This window comes from Ovis aries, chromosome 1 (genome assembly GCF_016772045.2).
Source record: "Ovis aries strain OAR_USU_Benz2616 breed Rambouillet chromosome 1, ARS-UI_Ramb_v3.0, whole genome shotgun sequence".
Lineage (NCBI taxonomy): Eukaryota > Metazoa > Chordata > Mammalia > Artiodactyla > Bovidae > Ovis > Ovis aries.
Genome location: NC_056054.1, coordinates 204,682,919 through 204,697,768, shown reverse-complemented (window position 1 = coordinate 204,697,768; position 14,850 = coordinate 204,682,919). Strand labels below are relative to the sequence as shown.

General features: G+C 41.4%; 1 protein-coding gene across 7 annotated transcripts in view; it reads right to left on the bottom strand.

Annotated features, from left to right (window-relative positions):
• The window catches only part of MCF2L2 (MCF.2 cell line derived transforming sequence-like 2), a 288,114-nt gene that overhangs the window by 35,059 nt on the left and 238,205 nt on the right, over positions 1-14,850 (bottom strand). For all 7 annotated transcript variants that reach the window (XM_042233901.2, XM_027957913.3, XM_060419927.1 and 4 more), the window contains 2 exons: positions 975-1,190; positions 30-122 (listed from right to left, as the gene is read on the bottom strand). In XM_042233901.2, coding sequence (XP_042089835.1) covers positions 30-122; positions 975-1,190 — 309 coding nt within the window. The remainder of the gene's footprint in view (positions 1-29; positions 123-974; positions 1,191-14,850) is intronic.

Below are 14,850 nucleotides of genomic sequence, written 5' to 3'. Positions count from 1 at the left end.
GACACCTATGGGAAAGGCATGGATATTACCTGTAGGATGTATTTTTCAAGTTCATTTTGGTTGGCAATTTCAAACTTTCTGTTGCTCCCCCTTCCAAGTTGGCGAATTGAAAGTGTCATCAACTATGGTAAACAAAGAAGAAAATTCTCTATGCTATCTCTTCCAATTTAAGAATTATCCCTGTCTGTCACTCCAATTCTTTCTACCCTTGATCTCTTTTCTTCCATCTTTCTTCTAAGTGTTTTACTGTTTTCTGTTAACAACCCCAACGAACATAAAACACAATCTTGTGTCATTTATCTTGTCTATTTCAGAGGACAACACAGATTATATCATTCCACAGGCACAGCTGTAGCCTTCAACTTTAAGCAAAACGGTGATCTCTCCTTTAATACCTGAGTATTTCACAAATTGCTACATAATAGTAACTGAATTAGTGTCCACTATGAAACAGAAATAAAAAGCACTATGAATAAATTAACAGTCTTAATCACAAGAGCATGTATGTGTATATGTGATTGATAGCTATGAAATATTTCTCATACAAGCAAGAGGCAATGGTTGGTGTGGACATGGGTTCCTAAACCCCCAGGATCAGGTGTTGCCTACATTTGTATGAAAAGATGCATGGTTGAGAAGATGAAATTCAGCCCATGCTCTAATCTCCAAGACTTTCAATCCTCTGCCTGGACAAAAGAGGGTACTTTTTAATTAGTTTGTCCAGATAGGCTGCCATAGGGTCCCTTTTCTCTACCCAGTACAAAGGCAACCTGTGCCAGCCCTGGGCCTATCTAGTGACTGATTACAAGCCCTGACTCTAGAATCAGACCTGGGTGGATTCTCGCTCTGTTTGTGGCACCTGATTAGCTAACCTCGCCTCTCTAAGCTTCAGTTTCTTTATCTATAAAGTAAAGATAACAATATTTCTCTCCACAGGGTTGTGCTGACTCCCAAGTGCAATAAGACACCTTTACCTTCATAGACTTCTTAAAGCTGTAGTGAGGGGACAGGCCCTGGTCACTGGGCTCCATCTGTATCTTACAGAACACTATTCCCCATTCAAATAGATAGATTTGCCTCTGGCTGGGCTTGAATCGAATTAAATCCTTCATCTTATAACGATCTTTGTGAACTGTCCAAACGTTGAAAGAACCATGCATCAACAACTTGCCAAATTTTCCAATATCATCCTTTGGGAAACACAGATACACACAAAAAGGAGTTGTTAAATTACTTGATTAAAAAGAAGCTGTCAAATTGCAGAGCATGCTTATTTGAAGTTTACAATCTTACAAGAGCCAGTCAGGCTAATCTGTCACTTACCAAAACTACAATTTTATGAGCTTCAATCAGCATGGTGTCATTCAGTTAATAAGGAATAGTGCAGCAGTATAAGGTAATATCGAGAAGGCAATGGTACCCCACTCCAGTACTCTTGCCTGGAGAATCCCATGGATGGAGGAGCCTGGTAGGCTGCAGTCCATGGGGTTGCTAAGAGTCGGACACGACAGAACAACTTCACTTTCACTTTTCACTTTCATGCACTGGAGAAGGAAATGGCAACCCACTCCAGGGTTCTTGCCTTGAGAATCCCAGGGACAGGGGAGCCTAGTGGGCTGCTGTTTGTGGGGTCGCAAAGAGTCGGACACGACTGAAGCAACTTAGCAGCAGCAGCAGCATAAGGTAATAAACATAAAGCATGTTAGAAATACTTTGAACTAAAGGTATTAGTACTCTGATATTTTTATCTTATAATTAATTTTTAGCTAGCAGAACTCCACTTCCTTTTCTTTGTTTTTGATATGACACTACTTAATAAGGGCAAGATATTAATATTTTAATTATGTTTGGGAGAGCCAGTATCTTTGCTGCAGTATAGATCTTTGGTAATCTGTGGGTTCCATCCTAATTCAGATGTATTTTAACATTTGCCTCAGCAACATGAGAACATAAGAACATGAGATTTGTTCTGAAAAAGAAAGCTTAGGATGACCTAATCTTTATAACATTGTAAAGGAAATGGTAATTACATTCAACTCTGCATTTTGGGCTTCCCTAGTGGCTCAGTAGGAGAAGGCGATGGCACCCCACTCCAGTACTCTTGCCTGGAAAATCCCATGGATGGAGGAGCCTGGTAGGCTGCAGTCCATGGGGTTGCTAAGAGTCGGACACGACAGAACAACTTCACTTTCACTTTTCACTTTCATGCACTGGAGAAGGAAATGGCAACCCACTCCAGGGTTCTTGCCTTGAGAATCCCAGGGACAGGGGAGCCTAGTGGGCTGCTGTTTGTGGGGTCGCAAAGAGTCGGACACGACTGAAGCAACTTAGCAGCAGCAGCAGCATAAGGTAATAAACATAAAGCATGTTAGAAATACTTTGAACTAAAGGTATTAGTACTCTGATATTTTTATCTTATAATTAATTTTTAGCTAGCAGAACTCCACTTCCTTTTCTTTGTTTTTGATATGACACTACTTAATAAGGGCAAGATATTAATATTTTAATTATGTTTGGGAGAGCCAGTATCTTTGCTGCAGTATAGATCTTTGGTAATCTGTGGGTTCCATCCTAATTCAGATGTATTTTAACATTTGCCTCAGCAACATGAGAACATAAGAACATGAGATTTGTTCTGAAAAAGAAAGCTTAGGATGACCTAATCTTTATAACATTGTAAAGGAAATGGTAATTACATTCAACTCTGCATTTTGGGCTTCCCTAGTGGCTCAGTAGGAGAAGGCGATGGCACCCCACTCCAGTACTCTTGCCTGGAAAATCCCATGGATGGAGGAGTCTGGTGGGCTGCAGTCCATGGGATCGCTAAGAGTCGGACACGACTGAGTGACTTCACTTTCACTTTTCGCTTTCACACATAGGAGAAGGAAATGGCAACCCACTCCAGTGTTCTTGCCTGGAGAATCCCAGGGACCGGGGAGACTGGTGGGCTGCCTTCTATGGGATCGCAGAGTCAGACACGACTGAAGCAACTTAGCAGCAGCAGCAGCAGTGGCTCAGTGGTAAAGAACCTGCCTGCCAATGCAGGAGACTCAAGTTCAATCCTTGAGTCGGGAAGACCTCCTGCAGTAGGAAATGGCAACCCACTTCAGTATTCTGGCCTGGAGAATTTCATGGGCAGAGAAGCCTGGTAGGCTACAGTCTGTGGGGTCGCAAAAGAGTTGGACACAACCTATTGACTAAACAACAACTGGATTTTTCATAGTGAGTGAACAGTGTAAACTTAATCCCAAATGACAATTTTTTTGTTTGTTTTTGGTCTAATCTTTTTGGTTCTAAGGCACACACTCACTATGATGCCTCTCCTTCCACCCTCAAATGTCTGTCTGAAAGTCCAAATGAGGTGATCCTGCCTTCTCTGAGCTCTCTCTAAAAGTAGCGGAGTGTGATGAGCTAGAAATGCGGTATTTATAAAAAACTATATCATTAAAGTAGATAATCAAGAATTTATTTCCCTGAATCAAAACACCAAAAGAAAAAATTATTTGAATCAGACCAGGACAGAGATATTTCCCTGTTTTATATCTAACTAAGATAAATCCTCTCAATTTAAAAGTTATTATTAGATATAATGTACATTATGTACTCTTAAATGCAGAGTACATCACGTGAAATGCTGGGCTGGATGAATCACAAGCTGCAATCAAGATTGCTAGGAGAAATATCAATAACCTCAGATATGCCACTTTAATGGCAGAAAATGAAGAGGAACTAAAGAGCCTCTTGATGAAGGTGAAAGAGGAGAGTGAAAAAGCTGGCTTAAAATTCAACATTCAAAAAATGAAGATCATGGCATCCGATCCTATCATTTCATCGCAAATAGATGGGGAAAATGTGGAAACTGTCAGATTTCATTTTCTTGGCCTCCAAAATCAATGCAGACAGTGACTGCAGCCATGAAATTCAAAGATGCTTGCTCGTTGGAAGAATAGCTATGACAAACCTAGACAGTGTATTAAAAAGCAGACACATCATAGTCAAGCTATGGTTTCTCCAGTAGTCATGGATGGATGTAAGAGTGGGACCATAAAGAAGGCTGAGTGCTGAAGAATTGATGCTTTTGAACTGTGGTATTGGAAAAGACTCTTGAGAGTTCCTTGGACAGCAAGGGGATCAAACCAGTCAATCCTAAAGGAAATCAACTCCAAACTTTCATTGGAAGGACTGGTGCTAAAGCTGAAGCTCCAATACTTTGGCTGGCCACTTGATGCAAAGAGCTGAATCAATGGAAAAGACCCTGATGCTGGGAAAGATTGAGAGCAAGAGGAGAAGGGGATGACAGAGGATGAGATGCTTGGATGGCATCACTAAGTCAATGGACAAGAGTTTGAGCAAATTGCAGGAGATAGTGAAGGACTGGGAAGGCTGGTGTGCCGCAGTCCATAAGGTCATAAAGAGGTCGTGTCTGACTTAGCGACTGAACAACAACAACTCGTGTACCATTAATAGGCATTAAAAAATTATGTATATTGAACTGTAAATACCTTTTTAAAATGACTGTATATCTGAAAGTCTAAAATAAAAAGCTCAAGGCAATAAATTCGAATCATTTTTATGGTGTGTGTGTCATAATTTCAGTACTGTTTTCCTCTTTTTCCTTTATAAAATTTATATGCGGTAAATGTGGTGAGTGAAGTCCTCACTGAGGAGTAAGAACCCCAGTTTCAAGGCCTTCTCTCCTAAAAGCATCATGTTCCTATTGCAGGTTGCACAAACTCAGCTTGACTGCAACTAAGACAGGTGGGTGATGGGTTCATAAGGATCTGTGAGAAGTTACTCACTCTATCCACATACTTCCTGCACCCATTTAAATGTAACCACTCCAGCCCTCAGTGAATGGTGTCTTCTTTTATAACCATTTAATTTATATTACTCAGACATACATACTGCAGGAAATATGTTTAGTCAAGGCTGGCAAAAGAAGATGTTTAATATCTGCCACAGGAACAACTGTATTCAGTAGTTTCTATTTAAAAATTGATTTATACTCCATCTCATTTCAAAAATTAGATCAGTTCAGTTGCTCAGTTGTGTCCGACTCTGCAATCCCATGGACTGCAGCATGCCAGGCCTCCCTGTCCATCACCAACTCCCTGAGTTTACTCAAATTCATGACCATGTCATGAGTCAGTGATGCCATCCAGCCATCTCATCCTCTGTCATCCCCTTCTCCTCCTTCCCCCAATCCCTCCCAGCATCAGGGTCTTTTCAAATGAGTCAGTTCTTCGCATCAGGTGGCCAAAGTATTGGAGTTTCAGCTTCAGCATCAGTCCTTCCAATGAACACTCAGGACTGATCTCCTTTAGGATGGACTGGTTGGATCTCCTTGCAGTCCAAGGGACTCTCAAGAGTCTTCTCCAACACCATAGTTCAACAGCATCAATGCTTCGGCACTCAGTTTTGTTTATAGTCCAACTCTCACATCCATACATGACTACTGGGAAAACCATAGTTTTGACTAGACGGACGTTTGTCAGCAAAGTAATTACTCTTCTTTTTAATATGCTGCCTAGTTTGGTCACAACTTTCCGTCCAAGGAGTAAGCATCTTTTAATTTCATGGCTGTAGTCACCATCTATAGTGATTTTGGAGCCTCCCAAAATAAAGTTTCTCACTGTTTCCATTGTTTCCCCATCTATTTGCCATGAAGTGATAGGACCAGATGCCATGATCTTAGCTTGCCGAATGTTGCATTTTAAGCCAACTTTTTCACTCTCCTCTTTCACTTTCATCAAGAGGCTCTTTAGTTCTTCTTCACTTTCTGCCATAAGAGTGGTATCATCTGTACATCTGAGGTTATTGATATTTCTCCCAGAAATCTTGATTCCAGCTTGTGCTTTATCCAGCCCAGCGTTTCTCATGTAAGTTAAGTAAGCAGCCTTCACATACTCCTTTCCCGACTTGGAACCAGTCTGTTGTCCCATGTCCAGTTCTTATAAAATATATATTTTCTGTGTAAAATAGGCAGACAGAAAATAACCAAGGAGATTAGGGTGAAGAAAAAAATAGAGCTTAAAACAATAAGATGAAGAAGATGTACATAAAACACAGACAATAAAGCCATGTGAACTTGCTGCAGACTAGGCTCTGATCTAGCAGGCAGTACACAAGGAAATATGGAGAGCTATACAATTCATTATATCTGAAGACTTATCCAAACCAGTTGTTCAGGAAAAGCACATCAACTTGTTAATAAGACATGGAAGAAATTTCTCCCATGGGTCTTCATAAAGGATCATTGCATCAAATGCTGAGCCCACTGCGCTGAACCTGGACTTCCTGCGCTGGGAGTGCAGAGCCCTACCCACTGGACCACCAGGGAAGTGCCGGCACAGCTTTTTGTTTTAAAATTAATTTATTTTAATGGGATGCTAATTACTTTACAATATTGTGATGGCACTTGTCATACATCGACATGACTCAGCTATGGGTAAATATGTGTTCCCCTCATCTTAAAACCCACGCCCACCTACTTCCCCACTCCATTCCTCTGGGTTGCCCCAGAGTACCTTTGGGTGCCCTGCTTTATGCTTCAGACTTGCACTGGTCATCTGTTTTACCTATGGTAATATACATGTTTCAATGCTATTCTCTCAAATTATCCCACCCTCACCTTCTTCCACAGAGTTCAAGTCTGTGTTTTACATCTGTGTCTCTTTTGCTGCCTTGCATATAGGATCGTCATTCACTTCAGTACAGTCGCTCAGTGTGTCTGACGCTTTGCGACCCATGGACTGCAGCACGCCAGGCCTCCCTGTCCATAGCCAACTCCCAGAGTTTCCTCAAACTCATGTCCATTGAGTTGCTGATGCCATCCAACCATCTCATCCTCTGTCGTCCCCTTCTCCTCCCCCTTCAATCTTTCCCAGCATCAAGGTCTTTTCAAATGAGTGAGTCAGTTCTTTGCATCCGGTGGCCAAAGTATTGGAGTTTCAGCTACAGCATCAGTCCTTCCAATGAATAGTCAGGACTGATTTCCTTTAGGATTGAATGGTTTGATCTCTGTGCAGTCCAAGGGAATCTCAAAAGTCTTCTCCAGCACCACAGTTCAAAAGTATCAATTCGTCGGCACTCTCTTCTTCAGCTTTCTTTACAGTCTAATTCTCTTATCCATACATGACTACTGGAAAAACCACAGCTTTGACTAGATGGACCTTTTTCAGCGAAGTAATATCTCTGCTTTTTAATATGCTGTCTAGGTTTGCCATAGCTTTTCTTTCAAGGAGCAAGCGTCTTTTAATTTCATGGCTGCAGCCACCATCTGCAGTGATTTTGGAGCCCAGAAAAATAAAGTCTGTCACTGTTTCCCCATCTATTTGCCATGAAGTTATGGGACTAGATGCCATGATCTTCGTTTTTTGAATGTTGAGTTTTAAGCCAACTTTTTCACTCTCTTCTTTCACTTTCATCAAGAGACTCTTCAGTTTCTCTTTGCTTTCTGCCATAAGGGTGGTATCACCTGTGTATCTGAGGTTATTGGTATTTCTCCTGGCAATCTTGATTCCAGCTTGTGCTTCATCCAGTTTATCATTTCTCATTATATACTCTGCATATAAGCTAAATAAACAGTTTGACAATATACAGCCTTGACATACTCCTTTCCCAATTAGGAACCAGTCTATTGTTCCATGTCCAGTTCTAACTGTTGCTTCTTGACCTGCATACAGATTTCTCAGGAGGCAGGTCAGGTGGTCTGGTATTCCCATCTCTTGAAGAATTTTCCACAGTTTGTTGTGATCCACACAGTCAAAGGCTGTGGCATAGTCAATAAAGCAGAAATAGATGTTTCTCTGAAATTCTCTTGCTTTTTTGATGATTCAGTGGATGTTGGCAATTTGATCTCTGGTTCCTCTGCCTTTTTTAAATCCAGTTTGAACATCTGGAAGCTCACAGTTCTCATACTGTTGAAGCCTGGCTTGGGAGAATTTTGAGCATTACTTTACTAGCATGTGAGATGAGTGCAATTGTGCAGTAGTTTGAACATTCTTTGGCATTGCCTTTCTTTGGGATTGGAATGAAAACTGACCTTTTCCAGTCCTGTGGCCACTGCTGAGTTTTCCAAATTTGCTGGCATATTGAGTGCAGCACTTTCACAGCATTATCTTTCAGGATTTGAAATAGTTCAACTGGAATTCCATCACCTCCACTAGCTTTGTTCATAGTGATGCTTCCTAAGGCCCACTTGACTTCACATTCCTGGATGTCTGGCTCTAGGTGAGTGATCACACCATCGTTATTATCTGGGTCATGAAGATCTTTTTTGTATAGTTCTTCTGTGTATTCTTGCCACTTCTTGTTAATATCCTCTGCTTCTGTTAGGTCCATACCATTTCTGTCCTTTATTGTGCCCATCTTTGCATGAAACATTCCCTTGATATCTCTAATTTTCTTGAAGAGATCTCCAGTCTTTCCCATTCTATTGTTTTCCTCTATTTCTTTGCATTGATCTCTGAGGAAGGCTTTCTTATCTCTTCTTGCTATTCTTTGGAACTCTGCGTTCAAATTGGTATATGTTTCCTTTTTCCTTTTGCCTTTCACTTCTCTTCTTTTCATAGCTATTTGTAAGGCCCCCTCAGACAACCATTTGGCCTTTTTGCATTTCTTTTCCTCACTACGGTCTTGATCACTGCCTCCTATACAATGAACCTCCATCCATTGTTCTTCAGGCACTCTGTCTATCGGATCTAATCCCTCGAATTTATTTCTCACTCCCACTGTAGAGTCATAAGGGATTTGATTTAGGTCAGAACTGAATGGTCTAGTGGTTTTTCCTACTTTCTTCAATTTAAATCTTAATCTGGCAATAAGGAGTTCATGATCTGAGCCACAGTCAGCTCCCGGTCATTTTTTTTTTTTTCTGACTTTATGGAGCTTATCCATCTTTGGCTGCAAATGATATAATCAATCTGATTTCAGTATTGACCATCTGGTGATGTCCGTGTGTAAGGTCTTCACTTGTGTTGTTGGAAGAGGGTGCTTACTGTGACAAGTGTGTTCTCTCGGCAAAACTTTGTTAGCCTTTGCCCTGCCTCATTCTGTATTCCAAGGCTAAATTTGCCCTGGTATTTCTTGACTTCCTACTTTTGCATTCCAGTCCCCTATAATGAAAAGGACATCTTTTGGGGGTGTTAGTTCTAGAAGGTCTTGTAGGTCTTCATAGAACCATTCAACTTGAGCTTCTTCAGCATTACTCGTTGGGGCATAGACTTGGATTACTGTGATATTGAGTGGTTTGCCTTGGAAATGAACAGAGATCATTCTGTCATTTTGGGGATTGCATCCAAGTACTGCATTTCAGACTCTTTTGTTGACTATGATGGCTACTCCATTTCTTCTAAGGGATTCTTGCCCACAGTAGTAGATATAATGGTCATCTGAGTTCAATTCACCGATCCCAGTCCATTTGAGTTCACTGATTCCTAAAATGTCGATGTTCACTCTTGTCATCACCTGTTTGACCACTTCCAATTTGCCTTGAAATTAAAAGATGCTTACTCCTTGGATGGAAAGTTATGATTAATCTAGATAGCATATTAAAAAGCAGAGACATTACTTTGCCAACAAAGGTCCATCTAGTCAAGGCTATGGTTTTTCCAGTGGTCATGTATGGATGTGAGAGTTGGACTATAAAGAAAGCTGAGCACTGAAGAACTGATGCTTTTGAACTGTGGTGTTGGAGAAGACTCTTGAGAGTCCCTTGGACTGAAAGGAGATTCAACCAGTCCATCCTAAAGGAGACCAGTCCTGGGTGTTTATTGGTAGGACTGATGTTGAAGCTGAAGCTGCAATACTTTGGCCACCTGATGCAAAGAGCTGACTCATTTGAAAAGACTCTGATGCTGGGAAAGATTGAGGGCAGGAGGAGAAGGGGACGACAGAGGATGAGATGGCTGTATGGCATCACCAACTCAATGGATGTGAGTTTGAGTAAATTCTGGGAGATGGTGATGGACAGGGAGGCCTGGTGTGCTGCGGTTCATGGCGTTGCAAAGAGTCAGACACGACTGAGCGACTGAACTGAACTGAACCGAACTGATAGTTTCCTTTGTTGTGAAAAGATTTTAAGTTTAATTATGTATCATTTGTTTATTTTTGTTTTTATTTCCATTACTCTGGGGGGTGGGTCACAAGGGATCTTGCTGTGATTAATGTCAGAGAGTGTTCTGCCTCTGTTTTCCTCTAAGAGTTTTATAGTTTCTGGTCTTATATTTAGATCTTTAATCCATTTTGAGTTTGTTTTTGTGTATGGTGTTATAAAGTGTTCTAGTTTCATTTTTTTACATGTGGTTGACCAGTTTTCCCAGCACCATTTGTTAAACAGACTGTCTTTTCTCCATTATATATTTTTGCCATCTTTGTCAAAGATAAGGTCCATAGGTGTGTGGATTTAACTCTGGACTTTCTATTTGGTTCCATTGATCTATATTTCTGTCTCTGAGTCAATACTATACTGTCTTAACGACTGTAGCTATGTAGTATAGTCTGAAGTCAGACAGGTTGATTCCTCTAGTTCCATCATAGTTCCTCAAGATTGCTTTGGCTATTCACGTTTTTTTGTATTTCCGTAGACTGTTTGTTCTAGTTCTATGAAAAATACCGTTGGTAGCTTGATAGGGATTGCGTTGAATCTATAGATTCCTTTGGGTAGTATACTCATTTTCACTATGTTGATTCTTCTAATCCATGAACATGGTATATTTCTCCATCTATTTGTGTCCTCTTTGATTTCTTTCATCAGCATTTTATAGTTTTCTATTCATAAGTCTTTTGTTTCTTTAAGTAAATTTATTCCTAAGTATTTTATTCTTTTTGTTGCAATGGTGGATAGGATTGTTTCCTCAATATCTCTTTCTGTTTTTCTATTGTTCAGTTCAGTTCAGTTCAGTTCAGTTCAGTCGCTCAGTCGTGTCTGACTCTTTGCAACCCCATGAATCACAGCATGCCAGGCCTCCCTGTCCATCATCAACTCCTGGAGTTCACTCAGACTCGTGTCCATCAAGTCAGTGATGCCATCCAGCCATCTCATCCTCTGTCGTCCCCTTCTCCTCCTGCCCCCAATCCCTCCCAGCATCAGAGTCTTTTCCAATGAGTCGACTCTTCATATGAGGTGGCCAAAGTACTGGAGTTTCAGCTTTAGCGTCATTCCTTCCAAAGAAATCCCAGGGCTGATCTCCTTTAGAATGGACTGGTTGGATAGTATATAGGAATGCAAGGGATTTCTGTGTATTAATTTTATATCCTTCAACTTTACTACATTTATTGATTAACTCTAGTAATTTTCTGGTGGTATCTTTAGGGTTTTCTATGTAGAGGATCATGTCATCTACAAACAATGAGAGTTTTACTTCTTTTCCAATCTGGATTCCTTTTACCATCACAGCTTTTAAAAGCAATTCTAAAAGAGGCCAGAAGAATGGGGAAGCAGGAAATAAACCCGGTTATACTCTCTGATGACCTGCAGAGGGTGGGTGATGTTAACTAAGGTATCTGCCAAGGCATGGACTGTAGAGGCTGAAGAGGCCACCCTTGGCAGCAATGTTTTTATTCTTTACAACTTCTATACTTCTCATCCCTCCCACAGCCATAGTTGTGATTGAACAAAGGATGTGAATCCAGAGATGGGCCAGTCCCTGACCACAAAGGCCTGGTGTGAAAAAGATGTGCCAGATGGCCAGTCTGATCCCTGTGAGAACTGAGGAGATCTGAGGGGGAAGCAGTAAGCAGCAGGAATTGTAACTGTGAGATGTGTTATGAGAGGGCTGGAGCTGGAACAAATGATAAGGAAAAAGAGTTATGGAGAAAGTAAGTCACCAGAAACTATGAGGAAGAGGAAAAGAGACTGATAGGGGGAAACCAGTCAGTGGGCAGTGAGAAGAGAGGACATACCTGGCATGTATAGGTAGAGCACACTGGTGAGAATCCCAGCTGATTTCCCAGGCCAAAGCCCTAGAGTTGCTATGTGTCCTAGAATTGTTGAGTTCCCACATCCATGACCCCTTTCCTGTAGTTGTTCTGACTCTTCTTGAGGCAATATGGTTGCCTTTTCCAGTTAGCCTGTCATCACTGGAGTTACTAGAGGAAATTGCTGTATTTTGGGGGATGACTTGGAAGAGATGGGCTGCATATTACTCAGGTTATCTTGCATCAACTTTCTCAGGACCACACTAGTGATGGGATCGGACATCTCAATGCTTGAGGCCCATTCTGTGGTGGCTGAGGGCATATGCTCTGTATAGCACTGATGAAGGACAGGGTGTCCATATATTACCATCATGGATGCATGCCTGTGTGGAGGCCCTCTGCTTCCAAAGGGAAGAGGGTAGGGGGATTGCTCTGAACAAGACCAAGGATGACCTGTTGCCATCTTTTCAACCACATGTATCCTTTCTTTCCAATCAGACAAGAGTTGGTCCCAAGATCAGAGACCACATGCACGACTTTTGTAGATATTTGTGCCCAAAAGTATTGAATCATTTATTGACAGTTAGTGAGGAAGGCCTGGAAGGACATGAAACTAAATGCTCAGCCATGTGAGGAAGGTCAGTGATGACCCTGAACTGTCTTGAACAGTACTTCCCCCCAAACTCATGTCCACCCAGGATCTCAGAATGTGACTTTATTTGGAAATATGTTCTTTGCAGATGTCATTAGTTAAAATGAGGTCATACTGGATAAGGGTGGGCCCTAATCCAGTGACTGATGTCCTTATAAGAAAAGAAAACAGAGACACACACAAGAGAAGGCAGGACAACAGGCAGAAACTGGAGTGATGCAGCTCTAAGTTAACAAAGTCAGAAGACCAGCAAGGAACAATTCTTTCCTAGAATCTTCAGAGGGAGCATGGGCCTACCAACACCTTGATTTTGGCATTCTTGCCTGCAGAACTGTGAGAGAAAAAATTTTTGTGTTTTTTTCAGCCATCCAATTTGTGGTGTTTTGCTATGACAGCTTTAGGAAATAAATATAGCCCCAACGCATTTTTCTACTAGTGATATAATGCTGTGACACCCACTTTGGTGTGTTGATGAATCTGATGGGTGTGAGCTCAGAGATACAACACAGGGGCTCCCCCAAACAAATAAGCTAATGAAATGTCAGATGTCTCCTCCATATGGAAAATGATGGCAAAATAATCTAGTAAATGCTACCATTTTCTTATATGCAGAGTATATCATGTGAAATGCCAGGCTGGATAAAGCAGAAAATGGAATTAAGATTGCTGGGAGAAATATCAATAACCTCAGATATGCAGATGATACCACCTTTATGGCAGAAAGTGAAGAAGAACTAAAGAGCCTCTTGATAAAAGTGAAGAGGAAAGTGAAAAAGTTGGCTTAAAACTCAACACTCAGGAAACTAAGATCATGATATCTGGTCCCATCACTTCATGGCAAATGGATGGGGAAACAATGGAAACAGTAAGAAACTTTATTTTGGGGGGCTCCAAAATCACTCCAGATGGTGACTGCAGCCATGAAATTAAAAGATGCTTGCTCCTTGGAAGAAAACTATGACAAACCTAGATGGCATATTAAAAAGTAGAGACATTACTTTGCTGATACAGGTCCGTCTAGTCAAAGCTATGGTTTTTCCAGTAGTAATGTATGGATGTGAGAGTTGGACTATAAAGAAAGCTGAGTGCCAAAGAATTGATGCTTTTGAACTGTGGTGTTAGAGAAGACTTGAGAGTCCCTTGGACTGCAAGGAGATCCAACCAGTCCATCCTAAAGGAGATCAGTCCTGAGTGTTCATTGGAAGGACTGATGTTGAAGCTGAAACTCCAATACTTTGGCCACCTGATGCGAAGAGCTGACTCATTTGAAAAGACCCTGATGCCAGGAAAGATTGAGGGCAGGAGGAGAAGGGGATGACAGAGGATGAGATGGTTGGATGGCATCACCACTCAATAGACATGAGTTTCAGCAGTTGGTGATGGACAGGGAGGCCTGGAGTGCTGCAGTCCATGGGGTCGTAAAGAGTCAGACACAACTGAGTGACTGAACTGAACTGAACCATTTTCATATGTGGACATTTTGTAGGTAAGAGCTCTGATGTAAGAGTTTAAAATGTGACTTTATCGACCAAGGGGCTTCCCAGGTGGTGCTAGGGGTAAAGAACTTGCCTGCCAATGCAGGCGATGTAAGAGACATAGGTTTGATTTCTGGGTCAGGAAGATCCCCTGGAGGAGGACATGGCAATCCACTCCAGTATTCTTGCCTGGAGAATCCCATGGACAAAGGAGCCTGATGGGCTACAGTCCACTGTGTTGCAAAGAGTTGGACATGACTGAAGCGATTTGTCACAGCACAGCACAGTGCATATCAACCAAATGAAGAATTTGGCTGAGAGTATGAATGTAGGGAAGAGACCTCTTTTCAGTGGTCAGGTTTTCACTCCTGGCAACAACAGCTAAAGGGATAGAGCTATGTATTTTTGCGCAAAGAGGCAGGAAACATCTGGATAAATGAATTAGCACAAAGTTTGATCCAGAAATGAAAAGCAGAAGCTGTGGGACACAGGGGTCTGTGATTACAATTGCCAGAAGCAAAGGGGTTCCTTCCTTTCCAGCCTGATTAAGAACCCAAATAAGTCAGCACTGGGTTCTATATTCAGCATCTACCACCACCCAGGCATGGTGCTGGGTGCCTTATTATTTAATGTCACATTTGAAATTCTTACATCAGAGGTCTTACTTACAAAATGTCCACACATGAAAATGGCAGCATTTACTAGATTTTTTAGGCCATTGTTTTTCATATGGAGGAGACCATCTGACATTAATTAATCCTCATTTACTCCTCACAATCACCCTTTAACATAGGTGTTGTGAGA